The sequence below is a fragment of the Procambarus clarkii genome, chromosome 89 (assembly GCF_040958095.1).
Source record: "Procambarus clarkii isolate CNS0578487 chromosome 89, FALCON_Pclarkii_2.0, whole genome shotgun sequence".
Classification (NCBI taxonomy): Eukaryota; Metazoa; Arthropoda; class Malacostraca; order Decapoda; family Cambaridae; genus Procambarus; species Procambarus clarkii.
In genome coordinates this window covers 10,145,542-10,165,264 of record NC_091238.1, presented here as the reverse complement: position 1 = coordinate 10,165,264, position 19,723 = coordinate 10,145,542, and the positions used below count along the sequence as shown (strand labels likewise).

General features: G+C 40.1%; 1 protein-coding gene across 17 annotated transcripts in view; it reads right to left on the bottom strand.

Moving 5' to 3' along the window:
• Not3 (CCR4-associated factor Not3) overlaps positions 1-19,723 on the bottom strand; it is a 107,749-nt gene that overhangs the window by 66,410 nt on the left and 21,616 nt on the right. For 10 of the 17 annotated variants that reach the window (XM_045767122.2, XM_045767126.2, XM_045767125.2 and 7 more), the window contains 3 exons: positions 11,188-11,343; positions 9,153-9,335; positions 4,687-4,824 (listed from right to left, as the gene is read on the bottom strand). In XM_045767122.2, the coding sequence (XP_045623078.1) occupies positions 4,687-4,824; positions 9,153-9,335; positions 11,188-11,343 (477 nt within the window). Of the gene's footprint in view, positions 1-4,686; positions 4,825-9,152; positions 9,336-11,187; positions 11,344-13,783; positions 14,471-14,530; positions 14,694-19,723 lie in introns of those variants that run through there. The other 7 variants (XM_045767123.2, XM_045767127.2, XM_069317967.1 and 4 more) reach the window with 3 other exon arrangements.

Here is a 19,723-nt window from a genome sequence, read left to right as displayed (position 1 = left end):
TTTTGTGTTATTATGCTCTCAGAAGAACATATGATCTTCATTTTTATGTTATTATTATAGGATTCAATATAGTTTACTGTAAAAAAATTGTCAATATGGCCTTTGAAATATGCACCAAATTTTGACCAAAACATTAATAACTCCCAACATTTAGGGTTTATGAAAAAACAATCAGATAGGATTGTAGAACAGACAGCTGTGCCCACTATATGAAAAAATGGTGAGAATCAGTCAAACTGGATTTTTGATGCCGACTGAAACTTGAAAAGGGGCCCTTACGTTTTAGAGATAATTGAATTTGAACATATCAACAATGAATAAGGTAGTTCTAATTCATTAATTTACTTGTATGTTTTAATAAACATTGTTTGGCATTCATACTCAAATATGTGAAGGTTGTAAGTCAATATGTGTTGAAATGAAGTCAAGAAAAAATAACCCCCCAAAAAACAAATATAGGGATAATTATAATGATTTAGGGGATATATATACATGTGTATACTTTATATAAGTGGTAAAGCCCTAATCTGGTCCCTAATCATCAAAACCACCTAAAGAGACAAAGAAAAGAGAGTTTGAAATCAGTGAAAAAAATCACCCCAAAAAACCCAGCGTTTACATCGGAATACAAGCGTTGCCTCGGAAAACGACGGTGTCGATATGCGTACAGGTCGACTTAGCGCGTGGTGACACGGCGATTGCCCCTCAGTTTACCAGTGCCTTGCGCCCAGTGACTATCCCGCCTGAATTCTTCACAAGGATTTACAGTGTTTTGTTGGATTTTTGGCCATTTGACCATAAAAGTTGTTATTATATATATCTCACCATGGGTCCCAAGAAAGCCAGTGGTAAGGATCAAGGCAAGAAATCGCATGTGAGGATGACAATGGATGAAAAACAAGAGATCATTCGGAAGCATGAAAATGGTGCACGTGTTGTTGAACTTTATAGGCAGTACAACAAAGCCACGTCAACAATATGCACTATACTTGCCAAGAAAAAGGACATTATGAGTGCTAAAGTGGCAAAAGGCTTCTTCTTGAGGTTATCTTGAGATGATTTCGGGGCTTTTTAGTGTCCCCGCGGCCCGGTCCTCGACCAGGCCTCCACCCCCAGGAAGCAGCCCGTGACAGATGACTAACACCCAGGTACCTATTTTACTGCTAGGTAACAGGGGCATAGGGTGAAAGAAACTCTGCCTATTGTTTCTCGCCGGCGCCTGGGATCGAACCCAGGACCACAGGATCACAAGTCCAGAGTGCTGTCCGCTCGGCCGACCGGCTCCCACATTATTATATTAGCTTAAGAATTATCTCCCACATTATTATAAGGCTTAAGAACAATCACAAAACAAAGACCAAAAATATTTGAGGAAGTGGAAAAGTTGTTATTAATTTGGATACACGACAAAGAGTTAAAGGGTGATAGTGTTTCAGAGGCCATCATTTGTGAGAAAACCAGGGTATTGCATGAAGACCTTGTAAAGAAAACCCCTGGAACGAGTGCAGATACGATAGACTTTAAGGCAAGCAGGGAATGGTTTGAAAAATTTAGAAAGAGAAGTGGTATTCATAGTGTTGTGAGGCATGGAGAGGCTACCAGCTCAGACAAACCAACAGCAGAAAGATTTATTGAAGAATTTAAAGAGTTTGCGGAGGCTGAGGGATACCTACTGCAACAAGTGTTTAATTGTGATGAAACAGGACTGTTCTGGAAAAGATTGCCTAAGAGGACATACGTTACCAAGGAGGAAAAATCCTTGTCCGGACAAAAGCCTATGAAAATTAAGTTTACGCTTGTGCTATGTTCACATGCGAGTGGTGATTTGAAAGTTAAACCCTTGCTTGTGTATCATTCTGAAAATCTAAGGGTTTTCAAACAGTATAAAGTGCAGAAAAACCAAATGTGTGTGATGTGGAGGGTTAATAATAAGGCATGGGTGACTAGGATTTTTTTTTCGGAGTGGGTGAATGAAGTGGTGTCCCCTGCCATAGAAAAATATCTACAGGAGAAACATTTCCCACTCAAGGCCCTGCTTCTCCTCGACAATGCTCCTGCTCATCCTCCAGGCTTGGAAGATGATTGTTGCACAGATACAGTAATTTTCTCACAGTAAAGTTCCTTTCTCCTAACACCACTCCTCTAATTCAGCCTATGGACCAGAAAATCATAGCAAATTTTAAGAAACTTTATGAAAGGGCACTTTTCCGAAAATTTTTGAAGTGATTGAAGCCACAAATCTCACCCTCAGAGTTCTGGAAACACCATTTTAACATTTGTAGTGCTTTAAAACTCGTTGACAAAGCCTGACAAGAAGTGACTCAAAGAACCCTGATCTCTGGCTGGAGAAAATTGTGGCCTGAATGTGTGACCGAACTAGACTTTGAGGGGGTTTGAGCCTTTAAATGATGTGCGTATTGTTGAGGAAATTGTTACTCTGGGCCAGCAAATGGGCTTGGAATTGGATGGTGCTGATGTGGAGTTGGTGGAAGAACACAACGAAGAATTGCCCATCGAAAAACTCCAAGCCCTTCAAAAGGAACAGCAAGAAGACCAAGCTGAGGATGTTTCTCCAGTGGAGGAGGATGAGGTAGCAGCGAATGTCTCTTCCGCAACCATTAAGAAGTGGTGTCAGATGTGGGAAGAAATGCAAACTTTTATTGAAACGACTCACCCAGAGAAAGCTGTAGTAGGCCGTTGCATTAATCTTTTCAATGACAATGTGATGCCTCACTACAGAGACATCTTGCGAAGAAGGGAAAAACAATCATCAAAGGATCGCTTTGTTGTGAGAAAATCGAGTAGTGAGCCATAACCAGGACCTAGTGGTATGCAGGCAAAACGTGCCAGAGAATGCACTCCAGAGGTGTCCTCACTGACTGATGTTATAATGGAAGGGGACTCCCCTTCCAAACAGTAATACATCTCCTCCTCCCCTCCTCACCATCTTCCATATGCCAACACCAGTCATCAGCAAGGGTAAGTAATAACTTGAACATACTTTGGTAGTGTAGATTTAGATGAATTAGGTATAAAATTTAGTTTGAAGTGAGGTTTTTGGGTAGTCAGGAACGGATTAATTCATTTCCCATTATTTCTTATGGGGAATTTAGCTTCGGCTTACGAGCCGTCTCCAGGAACAGATTAAACTCTTAAACTGAGGTACCCTTGTACTCTTTTTAGCTCTCTGATATAAATTTTTTTGCTATGTCGTTCAATTTGGTATCAAACTGTTTGCAATAGAATGCTCTTAAGGAGTACTGTATTTGCATATAAGAACATGTAAGTTTCTCCTTCTTATACTTTAGACCCACTGCACACAGCAAGATAGCCCGAGCGGTGCCCAAGAGCTCACCATTCCAATGTTTATTCTCTTTTCAGCTTTCTCACTTCAATTTTTCATACTACATCATTCAATTTGGTATCAAACTGTTTGCAATAGAATGCTGTAGATATATATTTGCATACAAGAACATACAAGTCTCACTTTTCTATACTTTCGACAAAAACTCAATAACTTCTCCCTCATAGGTGTTCCTTTCAATGCTTTCATCATGGATTGGCTCTGTTCTTGATCAGTATCCATCTGGAAGTATATTTGCAGCATTTACAAAGCCGGTAAAAACAAATACCCGAGATAAAATAACCCGGAAAGGGGAAACTTTTCGACTCGAGGGGAGGCCGCGGCTGTCATGAGTGAGGTCACGAGCGAGGCCATAAAAACAGCGAGCCTCCAGCGTAGGTGGGCGCCCACAAGGCGGGGGTCAGGATGCAATGTAGGGTTATCTTGAGATGATTTCGGGGCTTTAGTGTCCCCGCGGCCCGGTCCTCGACCAGGCCTCCACCCCCAGGAAGCAGCCTGTGACAGCTGACTAACACCCAGGTACCTATTTCACTGCTAGGTATCAGGTACATCAGGGTGAAAGAAACTGCCCATCATTTCTCGCAGGCGCCCGGGATCGAACCCGGGACCACAAGATCACACGTCCAGTGTTCTGTCCGCTCAGCCACCGGCTCACCGGGGTATACAGAGAATGTGCAGACGTTGGCACGCATTTTAAAAACATGTCCCATAGTATTTGGACAATAAATGGAATTTCTAAAAAATTTAAAAAATTATTGACGCCATTTGCCTCATCTCCATATTTTGGTTTTATGATGGAATATGCATCATTGGGTATCAAAAGTGTAATTATTAGAAAGAAAAAACTTGGGAAATAATTTTTTTTTACACGCACAGGGGACTGTCATATTAAACTAGGTAATGCGCAGTACAATGGTTAAACATTTTAAATATTTGCAATATAACCTTCATGAAGAAATAATAATTTAAATGCCATTCCCCTTTCACATTCAGGGGCTCCACTACTGTAAGGAAAAAATACAGGGTTTCAAAACAAGCAGTACTTAGCAAAATAAATTCTTATCACCATATCTGACTAAAAAGAAATAACTACAAAAGCAATGAGGGTTCTTTCTTAAAGCTGTCCTAATGAGATAACCTTCAATATAATTCAAACATATATGAAGGCTAAAAAAGACTAAGTTTGCATATCCCATGACTCCCCCAGTTGCCTAAGAAGTAACCCCCTCTTCCCACCTTTGATGGAACCCCTGAGCATGCAACTACTTCAACTACTGATATCAAAGGCAGGAAGGGTTAGTATGGTTAAGTACTCCACTTACTTTGCCTACAGTTATTTCTGGAGTTGGGTAGTCCAAGTCGTCCATGTCAATGTCATCGTACAACCCGAGGTTTTCATTGAAATCGGGATCTTGCGAGGACTCGATGTAGTATTCAACATCTTCCTTAATCATTTTAATCTGCAAATTAAAAATAACAAAATACAAAGTTAAAACCAATTAATATACCTTATTTTACATTAACAAATCATTTTCTTATGAATGTAGGAGGTTATCAATACACAGGAATATTACAAAATTCAGGGAGCTGATGTAATAATAATGGAAACATAAAATGTGTGTATATGCTGCTGTAATAAATACAAACAAGTGTAAGAATTACAGGTAGGTATAATGCTCACTACAGAAGCCTGTGTACACTACAGGTAGGTATAATGAGGTGGTGGCCTCCACCACCACCACCTCAGTTAGCTTGTTCCTACCACCTACCACTCTCTCTTTGCAAAAGAAACTTTTCTAATGTTTTCGCGGCGCCTTTGTTTCCTTAGCTTAAGTTTATGTCCTCTTGTTCTTGAAGTTCCAGGTCTCAGGAATTCTTACCTATCAATTCTATCGAGTCCTGTTACTATTTTGAACATAGTGATCATATCTCCTCTTTTTCTTCTATCTTCTAGTGATGGCATATTTAATGCCTCTAACCTCTCCTCGTAGCTCTTGTCCTTCAGTTCTGGGAGCCACTTAGTTGCATGTCTGCGCACCTATTCTAGTTTGTTGATGTGCTTCCTAAGATATGGGCACCATACAACCGCTGCATTTTCTAGATTTGGCCTAACAAAAGGCATGAATAATTTCTTTAGTATTTCGCCATCCATGTATTTAATAGCAATTCTGTAGATAGAAAATTTAGCATAGGCTCCTTGAACAAAGTAGCACCTAATGACCATAAAGTCATCACCTGATGACTTTATGTGGTCATCAGGTGACAGTTTTCTATCTAGAACCACCCCTAAATCTCTTTATCACAAGTCTTTAAAGATTTCCCACATAATTTATAGGTTGTGTGGGGCCTATGTTCTTCTAATCCACATTCCATAACATGGCATTTGTGCACATTAAATTCCATTTGCCAAGTGGTGCTCCACATATTTATTTTGCCCAGGTGTTCTTGAAGGGCATGACAGTCACCTAAGTTTCTTATCTTTCCTATTATCCTATCATCAGCAAACATGTTCATATAATTCTGCAATCCATCTGGAAGATCATTTATGTAGACAATGAACATTACCGGTGCAAGAACTGAACCGCGTGGTACTCCACTTGTGATATTTCTAAAGTCCGTTACATTGCCTCTGATTACTGCCCTCCTTTTTTTATCAGAAAATTTTTCATCCATGTTAGAAGCTTACCTGTCACCCCCTCCAATATGTTCCAGTTTCCAGAACAATCTATTATGTGGAACTCTGTCGAAAGCCTTTTTTAGGTCCAGATAGATGCAGTCAACCCAACCATCTTTCTCCTGTAAAATCTCTGTGGCTTGATCATAGAAACTGAGTAAATTCGTTACACAGGATCTTCCAGATCGAAAATCATACTGTCTGTCTGATATTATATCGTTTTTCTCCAGGTGTTCTACCCATTTACTTTTAATTATTTTTTCCAATATTTAGACTATTACACTTGTCAATGATACACGTCTATAATTGAGGGGGTCTTTGTGGCTGCCACTTTTGTATAGATTGGAACTATGTTAGCCCTTTTCCACACATCTGCTATGACTCCTGAACACAGGGATGCCTGAAAAATCCGTTCAAGTGGAATGCTGAGCTCAGATGCACACTCTCTCAGAACCCATGGTAATTACTTAAGTGTAAGTTACCTGAGTGTAGTTACAGAATGACGGTTACTGTACTGACGGTTTTGGCCTCTACCACCTGCTCACCTAACTTGTTCCAACCTGTCTACCATTCTGTTTGCGAAAATGAATTTTCTTTTATTTCTCCGGCTGCTTTGTTAGGTAGTTTAAAACTAAAAACTAATGGTGAAACTCCTTCTAGATCAACTGCTTTGTTCTTACCTAGTTCCTTGAGCATTTTTTCCACTTCGTCTCTAGGCACCGCTATGTGCTTTATGTTGTTCTCTGGCATTCTTATTGGGTCTAGTTCCCTGAAGATTTCATTTTGTACAAACACACTTTGGAACTTTTCGTTTAATGTTTCACACACTTCCTTTTCATTTTCTGTGAATCTGTTTCTCATTTTCAACCTCTGAATATTGTCCTTTACCTGCAATTTGTTCTTTATGAATTTATAGAATAAGCCTGGTTCTATCTTACATTTGTCCACAATCCTTTTTTCAAAATTTCTTTCTGCCTCTCTCCTCACTGCCGTGTAGTTGTTTCTCGCATCTTTGTATCGATGGTATGTTTGGGGGTTTTGCCTCTTCCTATATTGATTCCATTTTTGTACCTTTTAGTCTCTGGCCCTCACAATTTCTGTTGAACCAATCCTGTTTCCTGGTTCTGCATCTCTGCTTTGGTATAAATTTTTTTGCACTTTTATCATATACAGTATTTCACAAAACTTGACATATATCTCATTTACTTCCTTGCCTAGCAACAAGTTTGACCAATTATACTCACTACACTGCACTGCGCAACGCGACTTGAGACTGTCGATGGGTGGTGCACAATGTGCCTCAGGGCTTTCATAGATACTGTATAGTGTATTATTCAAACCTCCCGCGGCTACACAAGGTTCATGACGGCTTCCCCAGGGCTCTCCTAAACAGATGCCATTTAAAAAAAAAATTGTGGACAACATTCCCAGTTGTGAAGGCCTCAGTACTGAGTAAGTAACCAAGGCTGGTGCACGCAGCATGAGCTAACAGCATTGCTGTTCAGCTTGTGACCACAGTATTGCCTAAAAATGTCCAAATATATATGTATCTGGTATAATTTAGTCATGATAGTATTACAGAAGAGCCTGTGATAAAGACTGTGTACAAGGTTCAGATATCAGTGAATAAATGTTGTTCAAGATGTTCATAGAGGTAGCCACAAAACACTGCCATTATTTTGTCCACCTAAAATTCTTCAAACGACTTCTCGCGTTCCTTTACAAAATAAACATGTGGAAAATTATTCATTTACATGATTTAGTGACCAGGATTCTGATAATAGCAGGATTGTGGTGAGAATTAGCGATGTGGGAAGAGTATTGTTGGCGAGGGAGGGATGGAGATAGCGTTGTCTGCTGGCTTGTGTGTGCCAACATGTTATTGTCAGGAATCACGTTACCAGCTTAGTGGTTCATTATGGTGAACACAAATATGGATACTTATATATAACGTGTGTATAGAGTGTAATAACAGCATAAGGAGTTTGTTGGGAGGAACCATTTTGGTGAGGGAGTGGGTGAGGCTGTCATCTGCTACCTGCTGTCTGACTTGTCATGCAGTGGCCACTATGCTATTTGGTTTGGACATCATACCAGTTTAGCTGAACAGTTATGGTGAATAAAACATGTAGATACTTATATAGTGAATATAGTGTAATAACACCACAAACACTATTGTCATGGAAGGAATGTTAGTGCATCTGGCCTTGAACCAGTGAGGGAGGCAGCCATCAGCTGTGTGGTGCCACCTCTTATTGTCTCAACTCTTCATACCAGTTTAGTTGTACAGTTATGGTGAATAAAACATGTAGACACTTATATATAACGTGTGTAAATAGTGTAATAAGAACAACAGTATGGTGGGAGGCAGAATGTTGGTCAGTGGGTGTTGAAGGTGGGAGGGAGTCAGCCAGCTGGCTGCTGTGTCGCAGCCACTCTTGTTGTTTTGGGCTCACTATACCAACTTAGTGGTTCGTTATGGTGAACACACATGTAGATAGGTATATACAATATGTACATATAGTGTAATAACAGCAAAAACACTGAGTGATCGCATAATATACATGTCCCATATATGAGCCTCATAATTTTCAGCATAGCGATATTCCACAAATTACACACTTTTGAATAATATTACAGCAAAAAAAAAAAAAAAAAAAAAAAAAAAGAGAGAGAGATGAAACGAATGAGAAACATCAAAATAATTGTGAAACGTTATATCTGCGGCAACTGCTGCCCCACGGGTTGGCAGGGTCGAGCGTCCCCGAGCGCACCATGGCTCAGCGCCTATAATTTGCTCAACTTCATAATATTACGTCAACTTATCGTGGATTGGTAATCATTATTTCGTTTACCCTTAGGTGTTCATTCACCAGCACAGCAACGCCATACCAGAACATGCCTGTTAAGTCTCGAACACACGAATCCTGCATTCCATCACGGCTATAAGTCTCCCAGTTCTACCCTGCACCCCATCATAGCCACACAAAATATTCCCCCCTCATAATTTTCATCGGTGTTCAATACTATGATCCTAGAGAAACAAACGTATAAAATCCCCACATCCAGTATACAAATATTACAAAATATTACCAAAGCACACAAAATATTGACCTGATCACAGTCTATGGATTGGTTGTCAAGCATTCTCATAAGAATTTCCAATTTCTTAATGTGATATTGATGTCTGTCTATGTACTCCTTGAGGTCTTCTATCCGATCAGACTTATCTTTATCCATCTTCTTCTTCTTTTGCGTTGCCATTAAAGACTCAATTTCTGATTCAAATTGGTCCATCTGTAAAAACAAACAGAAAATGTGAAAATTTACAAAATCTTTAAACAGATTAATCATACAAAACATACATACTCTCATACAAAACAATATATACCTGAGAATTTATCATTCCTATTTTCTCTTGCTTTCCTTTTATCTTCAGCTTTCTATCATCTACCTTGATTCAACCATATTGTACAAAATATTTGTCGTCAGTTATTAGTAGATGATGTTAAACTCCAATGACCTCATTCGTAACTTCATGAATTTTTCTGGGAAAGCCATATCACTGAGATGGCGACAATAGCTCTCAGAGAGAGAGAGAGAGAGAGAGAGAGAGAGAGAGAGAGAGAGAGAGAGAGAGAGAGAGAGAGAGAGAAAGGGAGAGAGAAAGGGAGAGAGAAAGAGAGAGAAAAAGAAAAAGAGAAAGAGAAAAAGAAAAAGAGAAAAAGAAAAAGAAAAAGAGAGAAAGAGGGGGGAAAGGGGGGGAGGGGGGAAAGGGGGGGAGGGGGGAAAGGGGGGGAGGGGGGAAAGGGGGGGAGGGGGGAAAGGGGGGGAGGGGGGAGGGGGAAAGGGGGGGAGGGGGGAAAGGGGGGGAGGGGGGAGAGGGAAAGGGGGGGAGGGGGGAAAGGGGGGAGGGGGGAAAGGGGGGAGGGGGGAAAGGGGGGAGGGGGGAGGGGGAAAGGGGAGAAAGGGGGGGAGGGGGGAGGGGGAAAGGGGAGAAAGGGGGGGAGGGGGGGAAAGGGGGAGGGGGGAAAGGGGGGAAGGGGGGAGGGGGGAAAGGGGGGAAGGGGGGAAAGGGGGGAAGGGGGGAGGGGGGAAAGGGGGGAGGGGGGGAAAGGGGGGAGGGGGGAAAGGGGGGGAGGGGGGAAAGGGGGGGAGGGGGGGGAAAGGGGGGGAGGGGGGGAAGGGGGAGAAGGGGGGAAGGGGGGGAGGGAGGGAAAGGGGGGGAAGGGGGGGAGGGAGGGAAAGGGGGGAAAGGGGAGAGGGGAGAGAGGGGGGAGAGGGGAGAGGGGAGAGAGGGGAGTGGGGGGGGGGGGGGAACACACACACACACACTTGATTAACACTAGAGAAACTGTTTCCAAATCTGAACATGGAAATAACTCCACATAAGATCAGGAGGCAATGCAAATGTTACAATGAGCAGAGGTTAACCCAATAGGTATGCTAAGAGACAATTCTAATATCATCCAAGGCCCAAGACTGTTTAACACATTCCCTCTAAACATAAGGGACATAATTGGCCAACCTCTCACAGTGCTCAAGAGAGAACTTGATAAAAACACATCTCATGGATACCTGATCATCCAGGCAGTGACATGTGTCAGACTACAAGCAACTAATGTCTAACAGCCTGGTTGACCAGATCACAAACCAGGCTGTAGGGTGTGTTGATCCTCGGAACCACCATAAGGTATAAAGTACATGTAATTACAATAAATGCAAAAATCATAGTGGAGTTTTGCTGTTAAATTCTGGATAGGATACTGTATATCAAGTATCAACTAAAGCCAGCTATAGGCAATAACAAGCACAATGTGTTTTGTTTCATCAGATCCCAATACATCATCAAAAATTCTTAGAAATTTCAATTCCTAAACTGAATGCAATTCTTTGATGAACACTTGGGACATTATAAAAGATCCGTGCTTCTACACTGTTAAATTTCTTACTACAGCATTTATTTTCATGTTTATAATCTAGATTGTAAATAAAGCCTTACAATCTAAAGCATGCCTTATGCAAACAAATTTTTATGACATATCTACTTCTGATCAACATATAAAACTAATATCGAAGAACTCCTCTGACTACCTTGGTAATGTAGTTTAATACTAATAGACCTTATTCCATATACAGTATAACTCACCTGTATATTTAAGGTATCTATAGAGGAACTAAGCCAATTGTTGACTTCTTCTCTTTCCCGCTGAGCTGGGTCCTTGTTTTGTGCTGCCCCGAGACCTTCTTTACTGTACGCTTTGGTCTTCGTTTCTCTTTCTACCACTTTAAATCTTTCCATTTGCTGCGGGGAAAAAAATACAAATACATTTCAATAATTATATATTTTAAAACTAAACCCATTAAATAAATTTAAGACAGCGTGTGACTAGACCCATCAATTGTTGGCAAAATTGCTGGAGCAATTGAAAGGGAAAGGTGGATGTTTTATCATTCACCTTGAATCTTACTTCTTAATCATGTTGCCAGAGCAAGGAGTACAACACAAAATATTTTACAGGAACTGAATCAGAAAGAGGGCATGGGACAACCCTAGAAAACCAGATGAACCCTTAGGATGTAAATAAGCACTTTTTTAGTGCAAGAACGTTGAGTAAGTAGTGTGAGCTGAAAGGGAAGACAATTGAGATAATCTATCAATAGTTTAAATATTAGGAATGACAAACAAGTCAGAAGTCACTGCAGTAGGAGATCGATGAATGAAAGGCAGGAACTGGAAGCCAAAGACTGCCCTGTATGTATTATACGAGTACACACACCTATGGAGACAACACAAGAAATGTGTTGGATGCTGAATGATGAATTTCAAAGTGATCATCATTCTCCAGCCACACCATGGTGTTTGGAACACAGCAAAGACTACCTAGTGGTATCCTAGAGACAAGTTCAAAATATTGTTCCTCAAGTTTAGGTAGAAACAAGGCAGTAGAGCCATATACAGTAGCTTCACTTTAGGTTCTATGTAATGTACTCAGGAGCTGAGCAACCCATTAAAGATTATTTTCCAGGCATCACTGCAAATGCAAGACATTGCAGACAACTGAAGAATGGCAAACACACACACTTTATGATAAAGGTGACAGAAGACCAGTGTTTAAGTACTAGACAGTGTAGTTTGAGAGCATTAAGATCATGCATGTGTAATCAATGAACAATATTAAAGTTTTATGACAGGGTCACTGAGATTTTATATGAGAGAGGATTTGAATGATTGCATTTACCTGACCACACTAGAGATTGTTCTATAAGTTTGAACATGCAGGAATAACAGATAGGCTACTTGAGTTGATGAAAAACTTTCTCACTGGCAGGAAGATCAAAGCAATGATTATATTGAATCAGGCTGTTGCGAAAACATGCCAAAATACAGTAATGTAATTGCCTAAGTGTAATTACCTAAGTGCAGTTAAAGGACGAGAGCTACGCTAGTGGTGTCCTGTCTTCCCAACACACTGTCATGTAACGTTTTGAAATTACTTATGGGTTTAGAATCCACCACCTTCTCGCCTAACTTGTTCTAACCGTCTACCACTGTTTGTGAAAGTGAATTTTTCTTACATTTCTTTGCCAGCTTTGTTTACTTAGTTTAAATCTATTACCTCTTGTTCTTAAGGTTCCAGGTCTCAGGAATTCTTCCCTATCAATTTTATCGATTCCTGTTACTATTTTGTACATAGTGATCATATCACCTCTTTTTCTTCTATCTTCTAGTTTTTACATATTTAATGCCTCTAACCTTTCCTTGTAGCTCTTGTCCTTCAATTCTGGAAGCCACTTATTGGCATGTCTTCGCACCTTTTCCAGTTTGTTGATGTGTTTCGTAAGATATGGGCATCATACAACCGATGCATATTCCAGCTTTCCGCCTAACAAAAGTCGTGAACAATTCCTTGAATATTTTGCCATCCATGTATTTAAAAGAAATTCTAAGTATAGCATAGGCTCCTTGCACAATGTTCTTTATGTGGTCCTCAGGTGATAGTTTTCTATCTAGAACCCCCCTAGATCTCTTTCTTTATCAGAATTCTTTAAAGACTTCAAAGCTTCTCACATAATTTATAAGTTGTGTGGGGTCTATGTTCTCCTATTCCACATTCCATAACATGGCATTTATTCACATTAAATTCCATTAGGCAAATAGTGCTCCATTTACTTACTTTCAAGGTCTTCTTGAAGTAAGTAAGTAATTAATTATCAGAAGTAAGTAAGTAAGTAATTATCAAAAGAAGGCACCAAACCGGGAAGGCTATGTAGCACCATCAAGTACGCAAAATAATCAGAGGGCGCTAAATATCACCAAGGATGCCAATACGAGAACAAAAACGCATAAGGCGAACGATATCAAAAGTATCCGAGTCACCAAGAATGCTATCGAGGGACAGGTGACCGCGAGGGGCGGTCGGAAAGCAAGACACACGCTCGTCCAGGGAATCAGGACACTCATCAAGGATATGCATGACTAAGAGCAACAATGCAGTTAAGCTCTTCTTGAAGGGCATGACAATCATCTAAGTTTCTTATCTTTCCTATTATCATATCATCATTAGCAAACAACAAACATGTTCATATAATTCTGTAATCCATCTGGAAGATCGTTTATGTAGACAATGAACATTACCGGTGCAAGAACTGAACCCTGTGGTACTCCACTTGTGATATTTCTCAAGTCCAATACATTGCCTCTGATTACTGCCCTCATTTTTCTATCCATGTTAGAAGCTTACCTGTCACCCTTCCATTATGTTCCAGTTTCCAGAACAACCTCCTATGTGGAACTCTGTCGAAAGCCTTCTTTTTTAGGTCCAGATAGATGCAGTCAACCCAACCATCTCTTTCCTGTAAAATCTCTGTGGCTTGATCATAGAAACAGAGTAAATTCCTTACACAGGATCTTCCAGATCGAAAACCATACTGACTGATGATATACCGTTTTTCTCCAGGTGTTCTATCCACTTTGTTTTAATATTTTTCCAATGTTTTAATTATTACACTTGTCAATGATACAGGTCTATAATTTAGGGGGTGGTCTCTGCTGCCACTTTTGTAGACTGGAATTATATTAGCCTTTTTTCACACATTTGCTGTGACTCCTGTACAGAGGAATGCTTGAAAAATCAGCTGAAGTGAAATGCTGAGCTCAGGTGCACATTCTCTCAGAACCCATGGTGAAACTCCATCTGGACCAACTGCTTTGTTCTTACTTAGCCCCTTAAGCATTTTTTTCACTTTGTCTCTAGACACCTCTATGTGCTCTAAGTTGTCCTCTTGAATTCTTATTATGTCTGGTTCCCTGAAGATTTTATTTTGCACACACACACTTTAAAACTTTTCTTTTAATGTTTCACACATTTCCTTTTCCGTGAATCTGTTTCCCACTTTCAACCTCTGAATATTAATTATCCTTTACCTGCAATTTGTTATTTATGAATTTATAGAATAGGTCTGGTTCTGTTTTACATTTCTCCACTAACCCTTTTTCAAAATTCCTTTCTGTGTCCCTCCTCACTGTCGTGTAGTTGTCTCTCATCTTTATATCGCTGGTATGTTTGGCCTCTTGCTATATTGATTGCATTTTTGTGTCTTTTTAGTACTGGCCCTCTCGCAATTTCTGTTGAACCAACCCTATTTCCTAGGTCCGCATCTCTGTGTTGGCATGAATGCTTGTGTACCTTCATCGTGTATATCTTATCTTGAGGTTATCTCGAGATGATTTCGGGGCTTTTTTAGTGTCCCCGCGGCCCGGTCCTCGACCAGGCCTCCACCCCTAGGAAGCAGCCCGTGACAGCTGACTAACACCCAGGTACCTATTTTACTGCTAGGTAACAGGGGCATAGGGTGAAAGAAACTCTGCCCATTGTTTCTCGCCGGTGCCTGGGATCGAACCCAGGACCACAGGATCACAAGTCCAGTGTGCTGTCCGCTCGGCCGACCGGCTCCCTGTATTTCACAAAATTTGTCATACATCTCATTTACTTCCTTGCCTAACAAGTCTGTCCAATTATACTCATTAAAAAAAATTTCCAAGGTCCCCTGTGCTACAGAAAGTATGGTAATGTTTACATATTACTAAGTCTTTGCCTGAATCTTGTATGTCTTTGCATACAAGTTCTATTGCTATTATCATGATAACATTTAGGTTTATGACCCAGCTGTGAAACCTAAAAGATGGGGTAAGGCTGTACACATCCAGCCAGTAGTCATTGTCTGACTACATGTAATGCCTAGTTGGCTAGAACAAAACTATAGAAACTCTCACTCTTCATATATGCTCCAAAAACTTGAGTAGTTTATCACGAAAACATTTTATTGAATTTTAGTGTATTTGTTCTCTCTTGTTTCTGAGCAATAGTACAGTTCTTAAACTACAAGGAGGCAGGGCAGACACCAAAAAACTACATCAAGAATATTTATAGTGACTGGAAACAAGTGCCAAAGGAACCCAAAAATCGGTATCTTGCCACTAAAACTGAGTAAGGGTACAACAGAGTATCTCCAAATTAATTTAAAAAAACTACCAATGCATGATGACAACATGCTACCTCGTACATTAATATCAGATCTTAGTGCAGAGTGATTCCCAAGAAACGAGCGACAATGTTGAGCCTGAACGCATCAACTATAGTACTGTATTATTTGACCCCTTAAACTGTACACACTTTCAATCTCCTGTTGCATATAAAAAAACTTTTTTTTTCCCGTTTCTCCTCACAAAACATTTATTGCTGATGTCTAAAAAAAAAATTCAAGTGAAGTATTTGTTATAGCTTTCTCATCATCATAATCATCATCTTGGTCCATAAATGTATAGTACCGTATAGTATAGGTACTTGAAATTTTGCAGTCAATGTTTCCCACCACAAGCATCAGTAAATGAATGGTGACGCACCTGATAGCAACTAAAGCTTTCAAGATTTTTTCCCAATGTGGCAAACAATTGTCAGACATGTCTAGTATTGAATGAAGTACGCACAGAACCTTTAAGAATTGTTTAATATGAAGCACATTAAATCTCCCACAGGCAACAGGAGCACCTTCAGTCTATCTACCAAGGGTAATAGAAGCAGTTTAAAGGTTAAAGGAATGGTGTGTACGTGTTTAAAAGGATAATTAGTGAAATATTGACCATAACACACTAATTTCAATACAATTCCTTTATAAATCACCCAAGATGTTGTTGACCATTGGATACCCTGACACTTGGCCCACTGTAAACACAGCCATTTCAGTTGATACCTCAGTTAGTATGGTATCTACAAACAAGACTGGAGTTATGTATTTCATATAACAATGTATTATTTGTATTTTCATGTCCAATTTGAAAAAACAAAATACTTAAGTCTTAAACCAGCCTAGCCTGATACCAGCCACTTTATCTTATTCAGTGCCATCCAAGTTAATACTAAAGTTTTGTATATTTGATGCATAGTCACTGGTGTCATTTAATTCCAAATAAAAAAAATCTGAAATGGTTCAGCTAAGACTTTAGCCTGACCATCACACAATTTTCATGAAATTTGACAGGATGGGAGAGGACGTGAAGTAACTTACATAGACATGTAAAACTTTAGCACTCGGTGATGCACAATATTTATGAACAAATCCACAAGGGCCGTGATGAGCGATTCAAACCTACATCCGAGAAGATCCCAGACGCCCTTTAACCATGTCCTGGCACAGTCGATTAAAGCGCATCTGTGATCCTCTCAGATGTAGGTTCGAACCCTCATCATGGCCCTTGTGGATTTGTTCATTTGATGCATCACGCTATTGTGATTTGTGTGTGCACAATATTTACACTGCAGGGTTGCCAATTTGAAAAAAATACCAAATGGTAGACAGTGCAAAATTACCCTATTGAAAAGTAGAACTGCAATGGGTATGGTAAGAGATACTCCAGCAACATCAAGGGCCAAGATTTTTCAACACTCTCCCTCTAAAAATAAGGGGTATAACTGGCTGACCTCTCAGTGCTCAAGAAAGAACTTGATAAGCACCTCCAAAGAATATCTGATCAACCAGGCTGTGATTCATACATCAGATATCAGGCCTGGTCAGAGACTGGACTGCAAAGACATTGATCCGCAAAACCATCTCTAGGTAACTGCAAGCTATAACAAACAAAAAAAATCATAATTTTACTTCTAATTGAGGTAGAATCTTCCTATGTGCTTTTTTGAATCTAAGGAAGTATTATTTATTCAATACTTTTATTGAATACAAGTGTAAAAATAGTTTTACACTAAATATTTAATTTTATTCATTCAAAAATTACATGACATGACCTTTTACCTTGAATACATAAAAGTATCTTTGGTTTTGGGGGGAAATATGTTATACATACAGCTAAATGCATTCTTTTTGGTAAAATATTTCATTCTGGGATGACTTTCAGAACAGGAGAAAAAACGAAAAGATAAAATATATATACATATATATACTGTATAATTGTTTTAATGTGAGGACACACTGTATTTTATATCTATACACACACACAAAATATTTATAGTGACTGGAAACAAGTGCCAAAGGAACCCAAAAATCGGTATCTTGCCACTAAAACTGAGTAAGGGTACAACAGAGTATCTCCAAATTAATTTAAAAAAACTACCAATGCATGATGACAACATGCTACCTCGTACATTAATATCAGATCTTAGTGCAGAGTGATTAGTGCACTAGATCTTAGTGCAGAGTGAGGTAGGAACAGCCTACCTGTGACGACGCGCGAGAGACCTGGGTGTAGACGTAACACCTAATCTATCTCCTTTGGCACATATAAATAGGATAACGACAGCAGTGTACTCTACACTGGCAAAAGTTAGAATATCATTCAGAAACCTAAGTAAGGAGGCATTTAGGGCGCTTTACACTGCCTACGTGAGGCCAGTCTTAGAGTATGCCGCCTCATCATGGAGTCCCCCATCTGAAGAAACATATAATGAAACTGGAAAAGGTTCAGAGGTTTGCAACGAGACTCGTCCCAGAGCTACGAGGGATGGGGTATGAGGAGCGCCTGAGGGAACTATGCCTTACGACACTAGAAAGAAGAAGGGAGAAGGGGGACATGATAGGAACGTATAAAATACTCAGAGGGATTGACAGAGTGGACATAGACAAAATGTTCACACGGAATAGTAACAGAACAAGAGGACATGGATGGAAGCTGGAAACTCAGATGAGTCACAGAGATGTTAGGAAGTTTTCTTTTAGCGTGAGAGTAGTGGGAAAATGGAATGCACTTTAGGAACAGGTTGTGGAAGCAAATACTATTCATAATTTTAAAATCAGGCATGATAGGGAAATGGGACAGAAGTCATTGCTGTAAACAACCGATGCTCGAAAGGCGGGATCCAAGAGTCAATGCTTGATCCTGCAGACACAACTAGGTGAGTACAACTAGGTGAGTACACACACACACAAGTGGAAACTGAGTATCCACATGAGCCACAGACGTTAGAAGGAACTTTTTCAGCGCCAGAGTAGTTAACGGATGGAATGCATTAGGCAGTGATGTGGTGGAGGCTGACTCCATACAGTTTCAAATGTAGATATGATAGAGCCCAGTAGGCTCAGGAATCTGTACACCAGTTGATTGACAGTTGAGAGGCAGGTGGTACCAAAGAGCCAAAGCTCAACCCCCGCAAGCACAAATAAGTGAGTACACACACACACACACACGACTGCCAGCCCGGTCTTCGACCCCCCAGGAAACAGCCCGTAGCAGCTGTCTAACTACCAGGTACCTATTTACTGCTAGGTAACAGGAACATCAGGGTGAATGAAACATTTTGCCCATTTGTCTCCGCCTCCACCGGGGATCGAACCTGAGACCTAAGGACTACGAATCCGAAGCGCTGTCCACCCAGTTGTCAGGCGCTCTGGAATGTTCAAAATTCCAGGGCATTCAATTGGAATGTTCAAAATATCTGTCTGGTTAGGATACACCCATGATGGGGATGGGCCAGTGGATGTAGGAAACTAATCAAAACCCTCCTGTGATGTTATATTCACACTCATAACACAACCTAACCACTAGGCATCATTTGGTTTAAGTGGATGAATGGACATAACAAAGGGGATATTAATAGGGTATTAAATGTATCAACACAAGACAAAACAGGAAACAATGGGTATAAATTGGATAAGTTTAGATTTAGGAAAGACTTGGGTAAATACTGGTTCGGTAACAGGGTTGTTGATTTGTGGAACCAATTACCACGAAACGAAGTGGAGGTGGGGTCCCTCAATTGTTTCAAGGCTGGGTTGGACATGTAAATGAGTGGGATTGGGTGGTTATAAATAGGAGCTGCCTCGTATGGGCCAATAGGCCTTCTGCAGTTACCTTTGTTCTTATGTTCTTATCATACATGCAAGTTTCAAAACTTTGTCTTTCTTTTTGAAAGACAATGTTTCATGTGGGAGATTTGCTTGCTGCACTTCACTAGTTATTTCTGTAGAAAACCTAGTTATTATTAATGCATTTTTTGTTCCTGGTATAAAAGTTTGATATGTTTGACTGCCAGGTACTGGTTTAGTTTCTTCTCATTGTCTGTGTAGTAACATTTCATTCTCCATTATTTCTTGTTGACACACATGCAAAGTTCATGTTCTTCCTTCATCAACTTATGGCCTTCCTCACTAACAGAATCCTTTTTAATTTTTTA